Source organism: Heteronotia binoei, chromosome 2, assembly GCF_032191835.1.
Source record: "Heteronotia binoei isolate CCM8104 ecotype False Entrance Well chromosome 2, APGP_CSIRO_Hbin_v1, whole genome shotgun sequence".
In the NCBI taxonomy this organism is placed as follows: Eukaryota; Metazoa; Chordata; class Lepidosauria; order Squamata; family Gekkonidae; genus Heteronotia; species Heteronotia binoei.
The window spans coordinates 200,843,989-200,868,222 of record NC_083224.1 but is presented as its reverse complement, the minus strand read 5'-3'; the positions used below and the strand labels follow the sequence as shown (position 1 = coordinate 200,868,222).

The following is a 24,234-nucleotide window of genomic DNA, read 5'->3' as shown; positions in this document are numbered from 1 at the left end:
GGTGGAGGGAGAGGGGAGGGAGAAGTGGAAAGAAAGCAACTTTAAATGCGTTCTCCAAGCTGCTGGTTGGCTCGACTCAGAGAAGTGATTTAAATGCCTTATCCAATCTGGCTGACAGGGCAGGTAGAGGGCTTTGAGAGCCACATAGTATGTGTGAAAGAGCCACCTGTGACTCCTGAGCCACAGTTTGGCCACCCCTGGACTAGACTCACTTCTAGCCACTACATCACACTGGCTCTAACTGGTAAGCACTTGGGGTTTCCTTGGTCCATGTATGGTTCTGTTCTCCCTTCAGGCTCTCCTTCCCAGGAAGTACAAGGTATTCCATTTGATCCTGCCTCCTGTGGCAGCCATTTTGGGTTTCACTCCGCTTCCTGTGGCAGCCATCTTGGGGTGGCACTCGACACTGCCTGTCAAAATACGGGAAGTGCCCTCAGGCTGCAAAAGGCTGAGTACCATTGAGCGATGCGCACTTTCAGCCTGACAAGAGGCTTGCAGCAGCCGTGCTTTGCCTGTGCCAGTGGAAAGCACCACCGCTGCTGGAACGAATCCATGGTCTCCATCCAAGCACATTCATGAAATCTGGGGACGCCACCACTAAAGAGCTACATCTCAACCCTCTTCCTCTCCATCAGCAGAGGACCACCCTGGTTTGTCGGGTTCCTTTCAAAAGCTTGAAGTCTCACACTGGGAGGGAAAGTCTGTTCTCACTGGTAGCCCCCAGGGCTAGTAAACACTGATATACCCATGGCCGAGAACCTGAAGCCCTCCAAAGCAAGCCATTCCCACCCTGCCATATCAGAATTCCAAAGGTGTAAGGCTGCGAACCCTGAGTTGGCAAATACCTGGAGATTTTGCGGGTTGGAGCCTGGGGATGGTCTGGTTTGGGTGAGATACAATGCTGCAGAATCCACTCTCCAAAGCAGCCATTTTCTCTAGGGGAATTGGTCTTGGTCATCTATTATTATTTATTACTAATTCGATTTATTAATTGTCCCATCCCAGCTTGTGCCGGGCTCTGGGCGATGTACAAGGGTGTCTCTATAATAATAAAAGCATTGTGGTATTGGCCAAATTGAGCTCTCCCATTGGTTTACATCCATGCTCCACAAACCATTGACCCATTATCAAAGATTTCAGGTTTTCACGGCTGGTAACATCATTAGGGTTTGTAGAGTCTTTCGGGATCAAGTGCCGTGTCCTACTGGAGAAAGTTTTCCTTCCAGACGTTTTGTTCTCAGCTGCGGAGAACATCCTCAGTGGCGTTGCAGCCGGAGCAGGCGCTCAGACCTTCTTGGCTGCTGTGCATTGAGTTGCCCACCCGGATGAGTTGCCCACTCAATGCACAGCAGCCAAGAAGGTCTGAGCGCCTGCTCCGGCTGCAATGCCACTGAGGATGTTCTCCGCAGCTGAGAACGAAACGTCTGGAAGGAAAACTTTCTTCAGTAGAACACGGCACTTGATCCCGAAAGACTCTACAAACCCCATTGACCCATTGCTTGTCATTCTGCACCTCTGCACTCCTGTTGGCTCACTCCCGTAACCTGCCTACTTCAGCCTTGGAATGTTGGAAAGAACTGCCAAAACTCTCACATACACTCTTACCTCTGATGGACACACATCTCCAACACTTCAGTGGCCACTCTCCCTCAGAAGGCCTCCCAAATGGCTCCTGCTGTCCTGTATCCTCTCCTTAGCTTTGCTCCAAGATACAAGGATTGGGCTACTGCTGCTAGCCAGAGGCTGTTGCTAGGCAACCAAGGCTGCTTCTATCAGTAAAGAGATAGGCCACAGTTTAATACATATAGAGCCCGACCTGCAAAGCAGTTATTTTCTCCAGGATGGGGAGAGAGATCTGTTGTCTGGAGTTCAGTTGTGATACCAGGAGATCTTCAGGCTCCACATGGAGGTAGGCTGTCCTGCACCCGGCTGCTTGCTACTACTGGAAGGAGATAGGGTTGCCAATCCCAGGTTGGGAAATTCCTGGAGATTTGATGGAAGATCTGTAGCGGTAGAAATAATATTAAATGCAACCCCCCCCCCCCCCCGTTGTTACTGGGACTGTATGCACCAAACGAAGCAAAGGATGCTTTTTAAAAAGACATTATACAACTATTTGATGAAGTGACATATGATCAAATTTTGATAATGGGGGACTTTAATGGAACAATTAAGAACACACTGGATAGGTCTGGGGGGGGGGGAATAATAAGGAAGGAAAATTGCCAAAGTCTTTTTTTGAATTGGTCAAACAAGAAAACTTGGAGATATGGAGGAAATTTAATCCTGAAGTGCGAGACTATACCTTTTTTTCGGCAAGACATAAAACTTTTTCCAGAATTGACATGTTGTGGGGTACTAAAGATTTAGGCCTTATAACAAAGAAAATAGAGATTTTACCTAAAATAGGGGCTGATCATAACCCAATAATGTGGATTACAAAATTGTCCAAAAAGTTGAGAAGATGGAGATTGAATGAAGATTTACTACAGAATAAAGAAGTAGTGACATCTCTAGAAAATGAAACTAAAGCTTTCTTCCAAATAAATGATAAAGAAGATATCGAATTTCAGACAGTGTGGGATGCTTATAAAGCAGTAATGAGAGGAATATTGATTACATTGAATATTAAAGACAAGAGGGCAAAAGAAAAACAGATGCTGGACATTCAAAATGAAATAAAGAAAAAAAAAGGGGAACTGAGAAAAAGGCCAAGAAAAAATTTATTTATTTATTTATTCATTTAGTGGACTTATATCCCGCCCTTCTCACCGAAGTGTCTCAGGGCAGCTAAAGAAAATTATGAGGGAGATTACAATATTACAAACACAAATGAGACATTTGTTAAATAAAGAACTGGAATGGAATCTGAAAAGATTGCAGCAGAAATCTTTCGAGGGAGCAAATAAACCTGGAAAATATTTGGCCTGGCAACTGAAGAAAAAGAGAGAAAGTAAAATTATTAATAAAATTGTGGTGGATGGAAAAAAGGTGGTAGATCAAGAAGGAATAAAAAGAGAATTCTTTATTATGCCAAATTATTTAAGAGTGTTAAAATAAAGAAAGAAAAGATGGAAGAGTATTTATAAAAGATTAAAATAGCACCCTTAACGGAAAATATGGGAAAAGTTTTGAAAGACCCAATTGAAAAAATAGAAATTGAAGCAGCAATTAATGCAATGAAAAATGGAATTGCACCTGGGCCAGATGGATATACAGCGAAATTTTTTAAAACCTTCAAAGAGGAGTTAATACCAAAACTTCAGAAATTGATGAACATGATAAGAATAAAAGGGAAAATACCAAATACATGGAAGGAAGCTGTTATTTCGTTGATTCCAAATGAAGATAGAAATGTCACGAATGTAAAAAATTATACACCAATCTCACTATTAAATAATGACTCTAAAATATATACAAGAATCTTGGCAGAACGGCTTAAACAACATTTGACAAATTTTATAAAGGAAGATCAAGTGGGGTTTCTCCCCAAAAGGCAAATAAGAGACAATATTAGAACTGTTGTAAATATTGTAAGGTTGTGACAAACACAACTGAACTCCAAAGGGACTTCTGCCCATCGCATTTAAAGGGACCACACACCTTTTCAATGCCTTCCCTCCATTGGAAATAATGAATAGGGCACCTTCTTTGGGGGCTGATAGAATTGGACCCCCTGGTCCAATCCTTCTGAGACTTGGAGGGTATTTTGGGGAGAGGCACTGGATGCTATGCTGCAAATTTGGTGCTTCTACCTCAGAAAACAGCCCCCCCCCCCCCGAGCCCCAGATTCCTGCACATCAATTCTCCATTATCCCCTATAGGAATCCATCTCCCTAGGGAATAGAGTGCCCAGCAGACATTTCCCTCCCCCCCCCCCCTCAGTGGAACAGGCTTCCTCAGTGGAACAGACTTCCTCGGGAGGTGGTGGGCTCTCCTTCCTTGGAGATTTTCAAACAGAGGCTAGGTGGCCATCTGACAGCAAGGATCCTGTGAATTTAGGGGGGAGGTGTTTGTGAGTTTCCTGCATTGTGCAGGTGGTTGGACTAGATGACCCTGGAGGTCCCTTCCAACTCTATGATTCTATGAAATGCAATCCAATGCAATGCAAAGAATCTGGGAAACGCTGCTGCTGAGCGGGGCTTCCTGTGTTTCACGAGCGGCTGCTCACCTGCACAGCTTAGAGGGGACACTGCTCTCCAGTCATGCCATGAAAGCTCTTTGGGTGACTTTGGGCCAGTCACACACTTGTGCCTAAGCTACCTTACAGCAGTATTGTGAACTGCAGTATTCCAGTGGATTCCTAAGCAGAGAGATTCCAAAATACAAAAGATGAAATGGAGAAGAGCAAACACTGTAGGTCACTTTGGGGAGAAAGGTAAATACAGTAAATAAAATAAATACCACATCTATATTATTATATAACAATACAATAATTTGTTGTTGATCAGTCCGACTCTTTGCAGCCCCATGGACCAAGTCACGCCAGGCCCTCCTGTCTTCCACCATCCTCTGAAGTCTGACCCAATTCGTGTTTGTTACATCAGTAACGCTGCCCAGCCATCTCCTCTTTTGCCGTCCCCTTCTTCTTTGGCCTTCTGTCTTTCCCAGCATCAGGGTCTTCTCCAGGGAGTGCTCCCTTCTCATTGGGTGGCCAAAGGATTTGAGCTTCAGCTTCAGCATCTGGCCTTCCAGGGAACAGTCAGGGTTGATTTCCCTTAAGACTGACCGATTTGATCTTCTTGCAGTCCAAGGGACTCTCAAGAGTCTTTTTTTTTAGTGCAGGAGACAAATAAATACTACATCTATATTATGATATAATAATACAATAATAATGCATACTATATACTGGGCATGAATTCAGCGGGAGCTCACAGGAGCACAGCTCCTGAACCTCCAACCAGGGTGTGCATGCGGAGGGGAGTTCTCTCCCTGCTGTACACTGATCTTTTGGGCGTACGCAATTGAGATATGCTGAGCTCCTGCACCTTTTCCCCTACAAAACGACCACTGACTATATAGATTACTGTATTTTGAAAAGCAAAAAGAGGACATCTTTCCAGACTGAATAGTTCAACCGAGTGATCACTATGACCAACCTCATTTTAAATACACTATTTAAACTGTGAACATTGCTGCTGGCTAGGAATATCCCTCACCTTCCAACCCCAAAAGAGGACCTTTTCATCAGTGTTGATAAAAGAGCCCAAGAGAAGGGGCACCAAAACAGGAGGATATATATTATAATATGTAACACGCACATGCACACATATATGTCTAATGTTATATATCAGGGGTTGCCAAACTTGCTTAATGTAAGACCCACACAGAAAAAACATCAAATCTCTGAGAGTTGCAAGGCATGTCAGATGTTTGAGAGCAGCAAAGGGGGAAGGCAAATAGATGTGGGAAGGGAGAGGAGGAAAGAAAGCAGTTTTAATTTTATGCATTCTCCAAGCCACTGGCTGGCTTGGAGAAGTGATTTAAAGGAGAAATGCCTTCTCCAATTGAGCGGATGGGGCAGTGGAGGCTTCGAGAGTTACACAATATGTGTGAACAGTGCTTTTCTGAGCAGGATCACAGCTCTGGCTGGCTTGGTGCAAGGGGGTGTGGTCTAATATGCAAATGAGTTCCTGCTGGCTTTTTCTACAAAAAAAGGCCATGTGTGTGAAAGAGCCACATGTGGCTCCAGAGCCACAATTTGGCCACTCCTGTGATACATGATTATCCCAGGGCTTTTTTGGTAGCAGGAACTCCTTTGCATATTAGGCCACACCCCCTGATGTAGCCAATCCCCATAGAGTTTACAGCAAGCCTTGTAAAAAGAGCCATAGAAGCTCTTGGAGGATGGCTACATCAGGATTGGCTATCTGTCTGTCTGTCTGTCTATCTATCTATCTATCTATCTTCCACCCACCCGCGGCTGTTTTTTTAGCAGGCATTCCCAGGAATACAGCTCTGGCTGTCTTGGTGCCAGGGGGTGTGGCCTAATATGCAAATGAGCTCCTGCGGCGCTTTCTGTACCCCAAAGCCCCGTGTGAAACACTGGCGCCGCCAGGGGTGTGGCCTAATATGCAAGTGAATTCCTGCTGGGCATGTCGTGCCAAAAACGCCCTGCATCCATCCATCCGTGCCACCGGCTGACCCACCCACCGGTTCTCCTTTCCAGCGGCTCCAGGGTAGAAACTCGTTGGTTGTTTCCGGGGCTGGCCAGGCGGCCGCTCTGCCCTCGCCGGGCCATAGAGACCAGGCGGCGCTTCCGCTTCCCGCCCCCCGCCGCGCGCCTCTCTAGCCGCCGCGCTCGGTGATGGGGCCTCCGGGGGCGCGCGCGCCTGCCTTCGCCTCAGCCCGCCGCCCGCCGGACGCGCTCAGCACCCTCCTCCTCCTCCTCCGCGGCGCCCGCGGCCTCCCTCCCTCCGCCGGCGGGCCATGGAGCTGGAGGCGCCCGACGAAGCGGGCAGCGCCGGCGGTGCCGAGGCGGGAGCTGGAGCCGTCACCCCGGAGGCGGGATGGGGGGGCCTCGACCCGGCTGCAGGTGAGGAGCCCGCTCAAGAAATAGCTGGGGCTTTGGGGGTGGAGCCGGGAGGCTTTGGGGGCGGAGCCGGGAGACTTTGGGGGCGGAGCCGAGAGCAAGGTTGAGACAAGCGCCGTTGAACTCCAAAGGGCGTGCTGGCCGTCACGTTTAGGAGGGAGGACCGCACAGCTTTTCAATGCCTTCTCTCCACTGGAAATCATGAAGGACAGGGGCACCTTCTTTGGGGGCCCGCAGAATTGGGACCCCCTGGTGCAATCTTTTTGGAACTCGGAGAATCTTTTGAGAGAGGCTGCGCTGCAGATTTGGTGCCTCTTCCCCCCAAAAAACAGCCCTCCCAGAGCCCCAGATACCCGCCAATCAATTCTCCATTATTCCCTAGGGGAATCGGTCTGGAGTGCCCAGCAGACATTTCCCTTCCCCCTCCCCACTTTCTGATGACCCTGAAGCGGGGGGAGGATCTCCGAACCGGGGGATCCCCTGCTCCCACCTGGGATTGGCAACCCTACCCACATCCCCTCCCTGGGCAGCATCCCACCTGCGCCCTGCATCCCTCCCCATCCATAGCATGGCTCACCTTCTCCTCATGACCCTCCCAGACCCATAGCCAGAACATTTTAGGTGGGGGGGGGAAGGGAGAAAATTTTAGGTGGTGGAGGGGCCCAGGGGAGAAAATTTTAGGGGGGGAGCTGCAGGAGCCAAAATGACATCTGACTTCAAGGGTTACAAGCAGGACTTGGTGGTGCTCACTGCCTAGATCAGCGGTGGCCAAACTTGCTTAATGTAAGAGCCACATAGAATAAACATCAGATGTTTGAGAGCCTCAAGATATGAATTTCAGATGTTTGAGAGCCGCGAGATATGAACATCAGATGTTGGAGAGCCACAAGACAGGAAGGCAAATAAATGGAAGGAGGGAGAGGTGGAAAGAAAGCAACTTTAAATGCATTCTCCAAACCACCAACTGGCTTGGTGAAGTCATTTAAAGAGAGAAATGCCTTCTCCCAGCAGGCCAACAGGGCAGTGGGGGCTTCGAGAGCCACACAATATATGTCAAAGAGCCACATGTGGCTCCCGAACTACAATTTGGCCACCCCTGGCCTAGATCATGAACCGGGAAGGTGCCCAAATTGCAGGGGGAGTAACTTGCAAAAGAAATGGCAGAGCTCATCTCCCTCTGAGGCAATGCTGCGCTTGTTCAGAGCAGAGGTGAGTGGCTGTGAGCAAAGGGGGGAGATTGGAGGCCCTCCCGTGTGGTGGCCATACAGATGGAAGGGGGGTTTGAATGGAGTGGCCTGGCTCCCCCGGGTCCCACTGCAGCTACAGGCCTGGACCCTCCTATTCCTAATCAGTGTTATCCTACTCATCCTGCTGTCTCTACTTTTATAGCCCTGGGGTGGGGATTGATTGTTCGTGGCAGAAATATGCAGGTGGTCCCCTCTTCCACCCCCCCTCCCATCCATCGAACTTCCTTTTCTCTGTTCCTGAGATCTACCTCTTGCTTTTGGTCCGGGGGCTTCTTGGAGCATTGAACCAAAGAGGATGCTCAGTTTTGCAAGCATAGCCAGCTTCAAGAAGGGATTGGATCAACATCTGGAAAAAGAGGTCCATCAGTGGCTATGACTTACAGGGTATTGCTGGAACTCTCTGTCTGGAGAGGAGGAGAGAGGGGAGAGGAGGAAGGGAGAGGAGAGAAGGAGGGAGGGAGGGAGGGAGAGAAGGGATGCTCTGTATTCTTGAAGCTTGAGAGGGGCATCAGTGGGAGGGCTTCTAGTGTCCTGGCCCCACTGGTGAACCTCCTGGCGGGGTCTGTTTTTTTTGGCCACTGTGTGACACAGAGTGTGGAACTGGATGGGCCACTGGCCTGATCCAACATGGCTTCTCTTATGCTCTTATGTTCTGTCTTCCCTTCCAACTGCACTGCCCAACACATCCTGCCCTCTAGCTAAGTCCCCCCACCCACTCACTGAGCAGAGCAGTTCACATCCTGAGCAGAATGCTGTAATCTTATAATGGGAAATGGGCAGCACAAGACCCTGCGTAGCTAGGCTGGGGCTGAGTGGGGTTTCCTGCGTTCGTGAGGGGCTCTTCACACGCATGGCTTGGAGGGAACACTGCTCTCCAGTTGCTGGGCCTCATCTTTCTTTACTCCTCCCCCCAACCCTGTTTTGAAAATACGCCTTTTCTGCAGTATTGTTAGTGCAAAGCTGCAGCTGTGCTCATTTATGGGTTTTAATAGGGAAGGGGATTGAAGTAGTGCCTTTTTAATGCCATACGTTTCTCTTCTGCCCTTTCTCCAAGGAGCTCATGGTTCTCCCCCCTATTTTCACAACAGCTCTGTGATGGTGATCTGATCACTATCTTCAAGGACTTGAAGGTCTGCCATATAGAGGAGGGTGTGGAATTGTTTTCTGTGGCCCCAGAAGGTAGGACCAGAACCAAAGGGTTGAAATTAAATCAAAAGAGGTTCCAGTTCAACATTAGCTAAATTATAATTAAATATGAGTCGAGTTTAGTAGTTCAACATTAGGAAGAACTTCCTGACTTAGAGCGGTTCCTCAGCGGGACAGGCTTCCTCGGGAGGTGGTGGACTCTCCTTCCCTGGAGGTTTCTAAACAGAGGCTAATGGCCACCTGACAGCAATGAAGATTGTGTGAATTTAGGGGGAGGTGTTTGTGAGTTTTCTGCACTGTGCAGGCGGTTGGACTAGATGATCCTGGAGGTCCCTTCCAACTCTATGATTCTATGAGGTTGGTTGGGCTGAAATTGTGACTGGCGCAGGGTCAAGCAGGAAGCATCACGGCGCACAGGGGATTTGAACCTGGGGACATCCCAGCCTTAATCTTGACATTCTGACCACTACGCTGACCCTAATTATTTCTATTTAGGGAAGGTATATGCTGCATCTCTCCAGGCCGTTCAGATGACTAAGCGCTGTCCTAAATACTGTCTCCTACAACAGGTTATTTTCAGTAGATTATGTAGAACAGGGGTGTCAAACTCATCTGTTATGAGGGCCATATCTGACATAAATTAGTCTTTGTTGGGCTGGGCTGGGTCATGTCAGACTGGGTCATGTGTGTACCTATTTAAGATTCAGTAGCAGAAACATAAACTTTATAAAGGACACAAACAACCATAATTAAACCATTTTTTTAAAAAACTTAAAACATGCTTAAAGCATTAGCACTCATTGGTCTTAAAGGTACTTTCTTTGTAGCTCTCCCATGGGATCCAGGGAACTGAGGAAAGGAAGCTCTGACTCTTTCCTTCCTTCGCCAGGGGATGAGGAAGGAGAGGAGCCTCAGCCAATAAAAGGAAGAGAGGCTTGGCTCAGTAGCTCTACTGTGCAATTGAGAGAGCCTGGCAAAGCAAACTATCCCTCCTCCCCTTCCTTCCCAAAGGAGGAGCCTCAGCCAATGAGGAAAATAGAAGTTTTGCTCTGTAGCTCCTATGTCTTTGAGCAAGCCTTGCAAAGCACGCTGTTATGCAGAAGGAAGCAAGAGAAAGGGAGAAAGAAGCAGATGACAGTCAGTTGCTGGGGGGCCTGATAGGAGCCCCCCAGGATGCATGATTGACACCCCTGATAAGAATGTTTTAAGACGATGTGAATGGCATTCGTATTGCTATTATTATAAACGGCTGTGTTAATATCGCAGGTGTTAAAAAGGATTGTCGTGTGCTTTTATTGCTAAGAACAGTTGTGATAACTTGTTGTTTATTGTATATCCAGTCCTACCATTCTTCAGTCTTGAAACTCATGGCAGAGCAGTGGTCTCAAAGGCCTCCACATGAGACCCATTGGTTAAGGTCTTGCCATGGGCTTCCAGTTGTGGGGGGAGTAATGGAGGGATTTGTGGCATCATTTGGAGTGGTGGTGGAACTCTGGGTAAGGGAGGTGGAGGGAAGTGGCTTTGGGTCAACCATAGGGCACTAATTTTTGTGCTGATGCCCTAGGTATGATTATCCATTTGGGTTTTTTGTTGGAAGTTTTTTTTTTACTGCCCCTCTTCCACATTATGTTCAAAGCGGCATGGGGGTGGTGCTGGGAAATGGTGTCAAGTCGTGGCCACCCTGCAGGGTTTTTAAGATTTACAATTGCCTACCTCTGTGTAGCAACCTTAGAACCTTAGTCTCCTATCCAAGGACTAACCAGAGTCAACCCTTTTTAGTTTCTGAGATCATATGAACATATGAAGCTGCCTTATACTGAATCAGACCCTTGGTCCATCAAAGTCAGTATTGTCTTCTCAGACTGGCAGCGGCTCTCCAGGGTCTCAAGCTGAGGTTTTTCACACCTATTTGCCTGGACCCTTTTTTGGAGATGCCGGGGATTGAACCTGGGACCTTCTGCTTCCCAAGCAGATGCTCTACCACTGAGCCACCATCCCTCCCCAGCCTGGGCCATCCTGAACTATTTTTTAAAAAGTACATAATTTGGTAAATGGATTGTTTTGCTTATTACCTGTGTGAAGCTGCAATACTTTAAGAAGGTCATCTAGAAGTAAACTGTGCGCAAACTAGAATAAAGTTTGAGTCAAGTAATACCTTTAAGACCAATGGAGTTTAATTCTGGGTGTAAGCTTTCGTATTCATGAACATGAAAGCTTACATAGGAAGATCCTATAGCAACCTATAGGAATAAGAGCCTACTATATAATTTTTAAAGAAAATGTAGCTGACTGAGGAAGGCAATGGCAAACCACCCTGTGAAAAGTCTGCTGTGAAAACCTCATGATGCGACGTCACCCCAGAGTCGGAAACGACTGGTGCTTGCACAGGGGGCTACCTCTACCTTTATATAATTTTTACTGATTAAATGATGCAGCAGTTCCATAGTAATATTGTAGAAATCTGGAACCAACCAGAAATAAGAATATAAGAACATAAGAGAAGCCATGTTGGATCAGGCCAATGGCCCATCCAGTCCAACACTCTGTGTCACACAGTGGCCAATATATGTGTGCGTATACACACACACACATGCATATACACGCACACACACACATACATATATATACTGTGGCTAATAGCCACTAATGGACTTCTGCTCCATATTTTTATCCAATCCCCTCTTGAAGCTGGCTATGCTTGTAGCTGCCACCACCTCCTGTGGCAGTGAATTCCACATGTTAATCACCCTTTGGGTGAAGAAGGACTTCCTTTTATCCGTTTTAACCTGTCTGCTCAGCAATTTCACTGAATGCCCATAAGTTCTTGTATTGTGGGAAAGGGAGAATATAAAAAATAGAATCTAAAAAATATAATGGAAAAATATAATCTAAAAAATATAATGGAAACAGAGATAAGTATTAATATGACACATTAAAAAATGCAAAAATTGCATAGTAGGATTCTGTGGCAACCTATAGGGTAGCAACGTATAGTAGTATAGGTCACAGTCCCTAATAATTTGTCTAAGTAGCTTTGTAAACTGTTTTGTACAGTGTAACCCTATTACCTGTGTAGAAAAGCCCTCTTGAATAATTCATTTTTGCATAGCTATATCTGGGGTGGAGGATGCTGGCAGGGAAATTAGGCGGATGTAGGACTTGAGCCCTTCCTTGTTGCCTGCAGTTTAATTTTGTCAGCAGCTGTATCTTTCCTCATTGTCTCTTGAAATGCCTTCCAGATTTCAACAGCGTCAGCACTGCAGCAACAATCTTTCTGAAGTTTGTCCAGGATTATGGATATATACCAGGGGTGGCCAAATTGCAGTTTAGGAACCACATGTGGCTTTTTCACATGTTGTGAAATATAATATATTGCGAAATATAATATATTGTGAAATACAGGCAAGAGCGAGGGGGCATCAACTTGGCAAATGAGGTTCAACGTGGCCAAGTGCAAAGTAATGCACATTGGGACCAAAAATCCTAACTATAAACACAAGTTGATGGGGTGTGAACTGGCGGAGACTGACCAAGAGAGAAATCTTGGGGTTGTGGTAGATAACTCACTGAAAATGTCGAGACAGTGTGCGGCTGCAATAAAAAAGGCCAACGCTATGCTAGGAATTAGGAAGGGAATTGAAAACAAATCAGCCAGTATCATAATGCCCCTGTATAAATCGATGGCACGGCTTCATTTGGAATATTGCATACAATTCTAGTCACCGCACCTCAAAAAAGATATTATAGCATTGGGAAAAGTGCAGAAAAGGGCAACTAGAATGATTAAAAGGTTGGAACACTTCCCCTATGAAGCAAGGTTAAAATCCTTGGGGCTCTTTAGCTTGGAGAAACATTGACTGAGGGGTGACATGATAGAGGTTTACAAGATTATGCATGGGATGGAGAAGGTAGAAAAAGAAGTAGTTTTCTCCCTTTCCCTCAATACGAGAACTCATGGACATTCAATGAAATTGCTGAGCAGTCAAGTTAGAATGAATAAAAGGAAGTACTTCTTCACCCAAAGGGTGATTAACACGTGGAATTCACTGCCACAAAGAGGGGATTGGATAAGCATCTGGAGCAGAGGTCCATCAGTGGCTATTAGCCACAGCTTATCGTTCGAACTCTGTCTGGGGCAATGATGCTCTATATTCTTGGTGCTTGGGGAGGGGGCAGTGGGAGGATTTCTAGTGTCCTGGCCCCTCTGATGGACCTCTTGATGACGCCTGGGTTTTTTGGCCACTGTATGACACAGAGTGTTGGACTGGATGGGCCATTGGCCTGATCCAGCATGGTTTCTCTTATGTTCTTATTCTGTGGCTCTTGAAGCCCCCACCGCCCCATTGGCTGACTTGGAGAAGGCATTTATCTCTTTAAATAACTTCGCCAAGCCCATCTCTCTCTCTCTCTCTCTCTCTCTCTCTCTCTCTCTCTCTCTCTCTCTCTCTCCCTCCCTTCCTCCCTCTGATGTTCAGGTCTTGCAGCTTTCAGACATCTGATGTTTATTCTATGTGGCTCTTACATTAAGCGAGTTTGGCCGCACCCAATACATACTGAAGCCCATATCCGTAGCTTTAGACAAACTTCAGAAAGACTTATTTATATTTCACTTGAATTAAGTGGTGGAGACTTTGAAGGAGAGAGTTCCCATTGGTTCTTTGCAATTTTCTTCAGAGATCTACGTGAGGGTAGGTGGGTTCTTAATAAATGGTTCAAAACAAATCTCTTGCTGAATTCCATTGTACATCTTCAGGAACGGTTTGTTTGGATTCTCCTGCATTCTTCAGTGACGTTCAAGCAGAATAGTAGTTAGGACATGTATGCAAACATTCTCTTTTAATCCTGGAGAAGTACATCAGTCTTTGGCCAAAATGATGCAGCAAACGAGCATCTCAACTGTACCTTGTTAGGTTAAAGTTTCCTCCATTACAGTCTTTTGGTCTTTGCCTTGCTTGCCATGTTGTGAGTCACAAAACTGCACTTCTGACGCTTGAGTTCTTGTTTGCAGTGTGTTGCAGTTTTAATTACTCTGTCGTGTGGGCATTTCCTGATGCTTCTGTTGGGGAGGGCAATGGCTCATTGGCAGAACATCTGCTTTGTATACAAAAGGCCTCAGCTTGTCACATTTTTGCGTTGGCACACCTGGAGAAAACCTTTTAGGAAGACACGATGTGCTGGAAGGGTAGATTTGCAAAAGCCGGGGGCCTGGACTTCTGTGTCCTGTTTAGCTGGCTATTCCTCCCCCACGGCTGACAAGAAGTTCTGAGAAATAGTAAACATTGTAGAAATAAATTAAGCACACAGAAACAGCGCAGGTTGCTTGTTTGCATAACTGGAATTTAGCTTGGGGACACTGGTGTACTTTTGGATGATCTGCATACAGATTTTTCTCTTTTTTACTGTCTTGTAATATATGCACATGCTTTTCAAGTGACTGTTACCACCAGGACTGTTGAAAGCCATCCCTTCTCCCAGCAGAAGGGTGCCTCTCTCTTAACTGTACACCTCTCGGTGTTGAGTCCCGGAGCCTTTAGAATTTGTCCCTCTAATCCCACATCCATCTTGACAGACCTGGCTGTGGCCACTGCCCTGCAGATTTGCCTTTGGCATCTTCTGCTGGACTCCTGACAGCACGCCTGTCGCATTTCTTTTCCGCAGATATGGGCTAACGCGGACTAGGAGGCACTTGAGAAGTTGCAGGGCATAGAGACGGCTGTGCCACCATCTTGACTTCTGAACCCTACCTGCCGTTTTTGTTCCCGGCATTGCTCAAGGGTGCTAAAAGGCTTAAGAGGGCATGCGGAGAGATGGTTCCACAACCTGAGCAGATTATGTTGAAATGGAAGGAATGTGAAAGGGTTGGAGGTAGGGGGGGACAGCTGTAGGAGGCTGTCTTCCTAAAGAATGGACGGTGCCTCTGATTTGTTCTGAATGTAGGACTTTTTTTTTTTAGCAGGAATGCAGTCCTGACTGGCTTGGCATCAGAGGGTGTGGCCTAAAATGCAAATGAGCTCCTGCTGAATCAATGGTGATGTCAGGGGTGTGACCTAATATGAAAATGAGTTCCTGCTGAGCTCTTTCCACAAAAAGAGCCCTGTCTAAATGAGTTCACCACTGGATGTCTTTTTCGATTCTCCTACTACTGATTTTACACAATGCCATCCAAGTAGATAGCCCTTTACCAAAGACATTTTTAACACATGCCCTCCTCAGTTTCCTGCTTAGAGAAAAGCTTCAAAACAGGGTAGGTGCATGCCTATGGGTTGAAGGGGGGGAGACAACTTTGTTTAAGTGTAAGGAAGTTGGACTGAGGTGTCAAGCATCGGCATTTCGGATAATCGAGATATTGTTTAAATCAAAGACTCGTTTTATTGATAATCCAATACTTGCTCCAAGGAACAATGCCTTGGAAGTGATACAGAATGTTACATAGCATGGCATCTTAAAGGCTACTTCAAAGGCAAAGCTCAGATAACTTCAAAACATAATATGCAGATGTGAATTGCATAGAAGGTTCAAAGCATACTCTCAACTACTCATTTGAATACTATAACATCTCTTGGTTCCCACACATTCCTGACTTGCTGATATGTATGGGAACTTGTGGGAGAGGCACTTCTGCTTTACAATAGGAAGATTACTTGCATATCCTGCATCCTTGAGAGTCAACAGGTGGGGGGGAACTTTGAAGAGAGATCTTTATTCAGAAAGGAGGGGTAACAGAAAGGAGGGGGGAAGTATGAGCATGGAATGCATACTAAATTAATACTCAAAAATATTATGCTTGATATGAGGGTTCTTCCAACATAATAATGCATCATATGTGGGCATGATCCAACATCCTTACTAGAGATGTGAAGGCCCGGAAAAAAACCAGAAAAATTTGGGAAAAAATGGTTTTTCCCATTTTTTTCCTGAAGCCTTTTTTTGGTTTTTTTTTTTCCTGAAAAAATGGAAAAATTGCAAAAAAGAAAAGAAATTGATTATGGGACATTTTATTTGAACATGATGAATAAAGTATTTTAAGATAAGGTGTTCAGATATTTTCCAAATCATTTCTAAAAAATATGTATGGTATCAGATAATTCTAATTTCTGTGCCCTGAGAACAAGCAAGCCCTAGGTCATGCCCATTCATTGAAACTGAGTCCTACACTCCCTTCTAGACACTTCCCCCCCCCCTTCAGTTCTTTTGATGAGAATGAGTTTTTCATTTTTATTTAATACTGTGGAGAGGAAATATATATAATGGTTGCTTCTGGATTTTTAAAAAATTGTTTTGTGGAGGTTTTTCTGTCTGTTCCACAGAAACTAGTAAATAGTTCAGGAGATTGTTGCTCCATTTGTTACAATTACAAATAAATATTATTTAAAAAGTAAATTCTGTTTGTAATAATTGTTTGGATACACTATATTTTTAATATGCTAGTTGTGATCATTGCATGCCAAGTAAAATTGTCCATAGTCATATTTTATGTTCCTAAAGTAACAGAATAACTTTCAATCTGGAAAAGAAAAAAGAAGTAGAATTTTTTTTTCAATTTTTTCAAAAATTTCTGTTTTTTTCCGGGAAAACCCCCAGAAAAAAAACCTGGGTTTTTTTCCGAGCTTCAAAATTTCTGGAAATTTTACATCTCTAACCCTTACGCTAAGCAGTCACTTTGGCTGGGATGGTTGGGGGAAACGGTTCTCTTGCTTCTAATCTGAATTCTTGTTGTGTGTGTAAAAAAAAAAAAAAAAAATATATATATATATATATATATATATATATATATATATATATATATATATATATATATATATATATATATATATATATATATATATATACACACACACACACACCCAGCTGTAGTCTTGATCGGCATTGTATCTGGTTGATTTGGGAGGGGGCAGGGTTAAAGGGTTACAAAGCATTTGAAGCGGTTCCTGTTATTCTTCTGGGGATGGTGTCTCTGGAGGATGAATAACCATCCAGATCACATAGGCAAGAACCTAAGAGAAGCCATGTTGGATCAGGCCCGTGGCTCATATCCAGACCAGTCTGTCACGCAGTAGCCAAACCCAGGGTGTCAGGGGGAGGGATAGTCTTCAACTTCCTTGAGGCCTGGAGCCTCAAAACTGAGACCCCAAATCCATATTTGCCTCTAGCCACCTTGTGTGTTTCATCTCCCATTGCCTCAGTTCATAGAAATAACAGAACCACTGACTGTTGTCTTTCTGGTTTGCTGAGTTTTTTCTTTTGTTCTTTCCAGAAAATGTGCTCAGCAGTTTAGGGATGGGTAGGGAAGGACTGATTGTGTGTCTAGGGAGGGAAGTTAAGAGAACCCTAAACTTTGGGCCCCATGGGGCAGAGTGGAAAAGCTACAGTACTGCAGTCCAAGCTCTCTGCTCTTGACCTGAGTTCAATCCCAGTGGAAGCTGGGTTCAGGTAGCTGGCTCAAGATTGGCTCAGCCTTCCATCCTTCCGAGGTCGGTAAAATGAGTACCCAGCTTGCTGAGGGGAAAGTGAAGATGACTGAGGAAGGCAATGGCAAACCACCCCGTAAAAAGTCTACAGTGAAAACGTCGTGATGCGACGTTATCTCAGAGTCGGAAACGACTGGTGCTTGCGCTGGGGGCTACCTTTACCTTTTTAACCTTTGCGAGGTGGTAGAGGGAGATGAGGGTGGGCTACCAACAGAGATCTCTCCTTGCCCTTTATGGCACGTGTAGGACTGGAGGAAGAAGACGCGGCCTGTTGGCTTATCACCTGGGCGACTTCTGCAAACTATCATTTCTGTGAGCTCGAGCCTTTTTGTTGTGTGTTGCTTGGTGTCATCCATTGGCTGCCGCTTGCCCCCCCTACGTGCCAGCTGCAGAGAGTGTAATTAAGGCCCACGGATGAGGCGGCCCGGTAGGCAGGCAGCAAGAACACAGATGGAGCAATTGTCAGCTGCTGCCCCCCCCCCCCCTTTGGCCTGACAAGTGGGTTGCTGGCTCTTCATCCAACCCGAGGAGGAGTCAATTAACGCAAGTGGCTTGGTCACTCCTTGGCTCCAGGCTGGGAGCCAGAGGCTTCGCTCCTGGTTTCAGATCAATAGTCGGTTTCTCAACTCTTGCAGCTCTCGCTTTGCCAACTTGTCTCTCCCAGGCTCCGGCTCTGCCTAGGCGCCTTCTCCTGCCAACCCGTCAGAGCCAGTTTGGAATGGCCTTGGGTCAGCCCTAGCTCTTGCAGAAGTTGTCCTTGAAAGGGCGTCTTCTGGGAGAGCTCTCTCAGCCTCATCCACCTCACGGGGTGTCTGTTGTGGGGGGAGAAGATACAGGAGATTGTAGCCGCTTTGAGACTCCGTCCTTGAAGGGGCAGCTTCTGGGAGAGCTCTCTCAGCCCCACTCACCTCATGGGGTGTCTGTTGTGGAGGAGGAAGGGAAAGGAGATTGTAGGCCGCTCTGAGACTCTGTCCTTGAAGGTGCAGCTTCTGGGAGAGCTCTCTCAGCCCCACCCACCTCACAGGGTGTCTTTTGTGGGGGAGGGCCAGACAGGGGAGATGAGACTGACCCTGATAGACCAGTGATCTGATTCAGCTCAAGGCATCTTTATGTGTTAATGCACTTTCTCCATTTATTTAAAACATTTATCAGCCACCTTTCTTCCCTAGGGAGCTCAAAAGCGGCTTACAATGCCAATAAAATACATAAAACCCAAAATTTAGAATGGCAGTTTAAGACTGCTAGGAACCCAGTCTAATGCAGTCCTCAGTAAAACTGTCTCCAGCTGTTTCCTAAAGCGCAAAAGTGAGAAGGCCAGGCCCACTGTGGGGAGGCTGTTCCATAATTGTGGGACTGGCACTGAAAAGGCCCTCTCTCGGGTACCCACCAAATGAGCTGCTTTGAGGCCTCTCCCTTTGATTCTAATTCCAGGGCAGGCACATATGTGTCCTTCAAACTGATATTTCATAGAATCATAGAGTTGGAAGGCACCTCCAGGGTCATCTAGTCCAACCCCCTGCACAATGCAGGACACTCACAAATACCTACCCCTAAATTCACAGGATCCTCATTGCTGTCAGATGGCCATCCAGCTTCTATTTAAAAAACCCCCAAGGAAGGAGAGCCCACCACCTCCCGAGGAAGCCTGTTCCACTGAGAAACCCTTCTAACAGTCAGGAAGTTCTTCCTAATGTTGAGCCGGAAACTCTTGATTTAATTTCAACTCATTGGTTCTGGTCCTACCTTCTGGGGCCACAGAAAACAATTCCACACCATCCTCTCTAGATGACAGCCCTTCAGGTCCTTGAAGATGGTGATCGTATCACCTCTCAGCCGCCTCCTCTGCAAGCTAAACATGCCCAGCTCCTTCAATCTTTCTTCATAGGGCTTGGTCTCCACCCCTCCCCATCTTCGTCTCCCTCCTCTGAACCCGTTCCAGCTTGTCTAGATCCTTCTTAAAATGTGGTGTCCAAAACTGAACACAGTACTCCAGGTGAGGTCTTACCAGCGCAGAGAAAAGCGATACCATCACATCACGTGATCTGGACACTAGCCTTCTGTTGATACAGCCCAAAATTGCTTTTGCCTTTTTAGCCACCTCATCACAGTGTTGACTCATGTTCAGCTTATGGTCCACTGAGACCCCTAGATCCTTTTTGCGCATACTACTGCTAAGACAGTAGTATTTCATGCTTTCCTAGACTGTCCTCTTCCTTCCTTGGCCCTTCTGTCTGCATGTGTTGTCCCACTCCATTGGAGCACCTGTGTTTGTAAGATATATTCCTGCCTTGCCGCTCTCTCTACCATTGGGACAACCCAGCAGATCACTGTTTTTCCTACTGCAGAAAACTGAAGGGCATGGTGGGGTCCACAGAGTGTGACTGAGGGGGATTTTGAGGACATCCAGGGCTTTTCTTCCTAGGGGAACACTGCAGAACAGAGTTCCAGAACCTCTTTGTGGAAACAGGATTCTCAAGACATGTTTAAACATTCATGGGGGCGCTCGCGCGTTTCTCCTTCCTTTCTCTCTTGAGAGTTCCAGCAGGAAAAAGCCCTGTAAACAGCTTTTAGGCATGCAATGTAATGCATCCCTATGTTTTGAAGTGGTCCAAGTCCTGTGAGGATAATCTGTTGTGTGGTGTCACCCTTTTTTCGGTCGACAATTAACCCACACATGTTCATGCGCGCACCCACAAACATCTGCTTTTTTTCTTTTCTTCTGGAAGCGTGAAAATTATGTTTACCAGAGTGGTGCAAAACCAGTGGCTTGGGGGGTGGGGGGTGGGAATCTGTTCCAGACTCTCTGACTAGGCCACACCTTTAAAATCTTCTCTTGAGGTTAAATTGCAGTGTGTCGCCCCTTCCTTCCCAACTTGTGTTGCTGGTCAGGGCTGTATATGCATCTTCTTTTCCTTGCCACTAGCTCCTTGTGACAGTGTAGGGAGGAGGAGGGAGAGGAAGCCTTGTGGTACTACAGCCCCGTCTTATTAGATTTGGGAAGCTGAGCAGGGTCAGGACTCAGATGGGGCAGCACCAAGGAAGGCCCTGCAGAGGAAGGAAATGGCAAACCACCTCTGCTTCTCACATCTTTGCTGGGGTCACTTTGCTGGGGTCACCTTAAGTCAGTTGAAACTCTCTCGGGTACCCACTGATAATGAGACCTCATGCCATGTCATTTGCTCCCCGGCAACTCCCCCCCCCCTTTTTGTCTTGGTTGTCAGGAATTTAGTCAAGTGGCTTTCATAAGAAGAAGAATTGAAGAAGAATTGCGGATTTATACCCTGCCCTTCTCTCTGAATCAGAGTCTCAGAGTGGCTCACAATCTCCTATATCTTCTCCCCCCACAACAGACACCCTGTGAGGTGGGTGGGGTTGAGAGGGCTCTCACAGCAGCTGCCTTTTCAAGGACAACCTCTGCCAGAGCTATGGCTGACCCAAGGCCATGCTAGCAGGTGCAAGTGGAGGAGTGGGGAATGAAACTTGGTTCTCCCAGGTAAGAGACCATACACTTAACCACTGCACCAAACTGAAGAAGAAGAATTGGAAATTTATGGAAATTTATATCCTGCCCTGTACTCTGAATCTCAGAGCGGTCACACAATCTCCTTTACCTCCTCCCTCCACAACAGACATCTTGTGAGGTTGAGGGGGGGGGGGGGCTGAGAGAGCTCTTATGGCAGCTGCCTTCAAAGACAACTTGTACGAGAGCTATGGCCAACCCAAGGCCATTCCAGCAGCTGCAAGTGGAGGAGTGGGGAATCAAACACGGTTCTCCCAGATAAGGGTCCACACACTTAATCAGTGCCCAGACTAGCTCTAACCAATAGCGGCTATGTGCTTCTCTTGTCTGCTTTAGGAAAATTCAGATGCCTCTTAAGCCAAACAGCTCTTTGGGGCAAAATGCATCATGGTGATGTGGATGGAAAGGCTCCATGTTCCAGGCTGTGCCAGACCTGGAAGGGTGCAGTTAGCTGTCTTGACAGATGCATGTAATTAGCTGAATGTACATAATTAGTTCCGCCAGTCGGTCTCTCTTTTTCTCTTTCTATCTCTGTAAGCCGAGGAAGTCCTGACTCAGATTTCACCTCTGCCATGAGGGGGTGGCCTTGAGTGACTCAGTCTCTTCTGTCCTGTCTTGCTGGAATTAGCATACACGATGAGCTTGGATCCCACCAAAAGTCTATGGTTATGTGGTCTAGTGGTTAGTGTGCTGGTTTAGGGTCTGAAAGGCCTGGGCTGAAGTCCCCACTGTGTTCTGAATTTGCAAATGCAGAGCATCCCTGCCCCAGACAGAGTGTTCTGTCTATACCTTCTGGCTAAAAGCCGCTGATGAACCTCTGCTCCAGATGTTTATCCAATCCCCCCTTGACCCTGTCTGTGTTTGTAGCCCCCCCCACTTCCTGCAGCAGTGAATTCCAGATGTTAACAACTCTTTGGATGAAGAGCAGCTTCCTTTGTTCTGCCCTGCTCCGTGTTGCCTTTTCTGGCTTGGGGCAGGATGAAGAATGCGCCCTGCAGGATTCCTTTTCCGCAGGTCACCTGATGGCAGCTGTATACTTTCTGTTCCTTGACCCCGTGCAAAAGGGTCAGGCTAATCCACCTTCCCCTCTTTTGCGTGTTACGAAGGAAGAGGGCCATGATCCTTGCCTCTGCTCAGCAGCACTCTGAGGACACCTTCCTGTCTCCTCAGCTTCCTGGACCCTCCCCAGCACCAACCCCTGTTCCTTTTTTTTATCTATCGAAAAAGATATCCTGCCTTCCCTCGTGGTTCAAGGTGACTTATAATAATCCTTTTAAAGCATCCCCAGCTATAACTCAGAACAAAACAGCAAACCCCAAACGACTCTCCCATTCCCCCTTAAAAATGCCTGCCAATTCAGACACCCCCCCCCCCGGCGAACAGGCAGGTCTTGAAGCACCCCCAGAAGATCTTCAAGGAGGGGGCCCCCTCTCACCTCTTCAGGATGCCGGAGTCATGATGGAAAAGACCCGGAGCTCTGGCCAGTGCCAGACCAGCCACCTTAAATGGCAGGTTAGCCAACAGATGGCTGCCTGACAGCTGTAGAGGGAGGGATGGTGGCTCAGTGGTAGAGCATCTGCTTGGTAAGCAGAAGGTCCCAGGTTCAATCCCCGGCATCTCCAACTAAAAAGGGTCCAGGCAGTAGGTGATGGAGGGATGGTGGCTCAGTGGTAGAGCATCTGCTTGGGAAGCAGAAGGTCCCAGGTTCAATCCCTGGCATCTCCCACTAAAAAGGGTCCAGGCAAGTAGGCATGAAAAACCTCAGCTTGAGACTCTGGAGAGCCGCTGCCAGTCTGAGTAGACAGGACTGACTTTGATGGACCCAGGGTCTGATTCAGTAGAAGGCGGCTTCATATGTTCATAAGAATGGTGCAGAGGGACATCTGTGGAAGGAGACAGTCCTTCAAATACATGGGTTCCAGGTCATGAAGAGCTTTAAAGGTCATAACCAGTACCTTGAATTTGAAAGCAGACTTGTCAGCCCATGTTGCTGTTTCAGAAGGGGCAACGTGTTCCTGACAGATAGCCCCTGGTGGTAGTCGGCCTGCCACATTTCGGGCTTCTTGTAGTTTCTAGATTGTCTTCAAAGGCAGCCCCACAGAGACCCTGTTGCAGTAATCAAGCCATGGGGTTACAGACGCATGGCTAGATTGTTTCTGTCTTGGTCACAAGGAAAGTAGCGAATCAGATGTGGGCACTAGAAGCTAATCAGATGTGGCCACCTTTTCATACCATCTTGCTTTTCAAACAGCAAGGTAGGGTCCATGAACACCCACCAGCTCTTAACTCGCTCTGAACAAGCAGATTCAGTTCCTCTAAAAGAGGGGTACATTTGAAGCTGCCTTATACTGAATCAGACCCTGGGTCCATCAAAGTCAGTATTGTCTACTCAGACTGGTAGCGGCTCTCCAGGCTCTCACGCTGAGGTTTTTCATGCCTACTTGCCTGGACCCTTTTTGGTTGGAGATGCCAGGGATTGAACCTGGGACCTTCTGCTTACCAAGTAGATGCTCTACTTGCTTAACATAAGCCGCATAGAATAAGTGGCAGATGTTTGAGAGCCACAAGACATGAACATCAGATGTTTGAGAGCCCCAGGACAGAAAGGGAGGCAGGGAGGCAAATAGATTGGGGGAGGGAGGGAGAGAGAGGTGGAAAGAAACAACTTTAAATACATTCTCCAAGCTGCCAGCTTGGCTTGGCTTGGCTTGAGGAAGAGATTTGAAGAGAGAAATGCCTTCTACAAGCTGGCTGATTGGGCAGCGGGGGCTTTGAGAGCCGCACAATGTGTGCGAAAGAGCCACAAGCAGCAGTGTGGCCACCCTTGCTCTAGAATTAACAGCCTTCCCAACGAACATTACCTCTGTCTTGTCTGGATTCAGCCTCAGTTTGTTTTGTTCCTTTGCATAGAGTAGGGAAGGGGCAAGAACTCTTGAGTGCATGTGTCCAACGGAGGAGTTCCCCACTCCCCCTCTCTGCCCAAAGGAGTAGCCGAAGGTCCACCTTGCGGGCCTTGAAGGGACTTCTCTGGCGTTTGAAGTAATCTGGCCTAACAGTTGACATTTATAATGTGTGCCTGCCGCCAATCCAGTTGGCTCTATTTTTGCAGTCTGGAAGAGTCATTGCAGCAGCCCTTTGCTCATTCTGGCAGCCAGAGTGTGACTTGCTAATGCAGCACTGAAGAAATCCTTGGTTGTTTGCTTAAGGGACAGCTGATGTGATGGTTGGAACGTTGGGCCAGGAGTTCGGAGACCTGGGTTCAAATGCAGAATGTCATTTGGTTACCTTGGGCCACTTTGGCGTAGCCAGTTTGGTGTAGTG

The 24,234-nt window shown here is 46.9% G+C and overlaps 1 protein-coding gene across 1 annotated transcript in view; it reads left to right on the top strand.

The window, feature by feature from the left end:
- The first annotated feature begins 6,393 nt into the window (after positions 1–6,393).
- PIP5K1C (phosphatidylinositol-4-phosphate 5-kinase type 1 gamma) overlaps positions 6,394–24,234 on the top strand; it is a 92,718-nt gene continuing 74,877 nt past the window's right edge. The window contains exon 1 of the mRNA XM_060232845.1: positions 6,394–6,535. Coding sequence (XP_060088828.1) covers positions 6,430–6,535 — 106 coding nt within the window. The 5' untranslated portion in view covers positions 6,394–6,429. The remainder of the gene's footprint in view (positions 6,536–24,234) is intronic.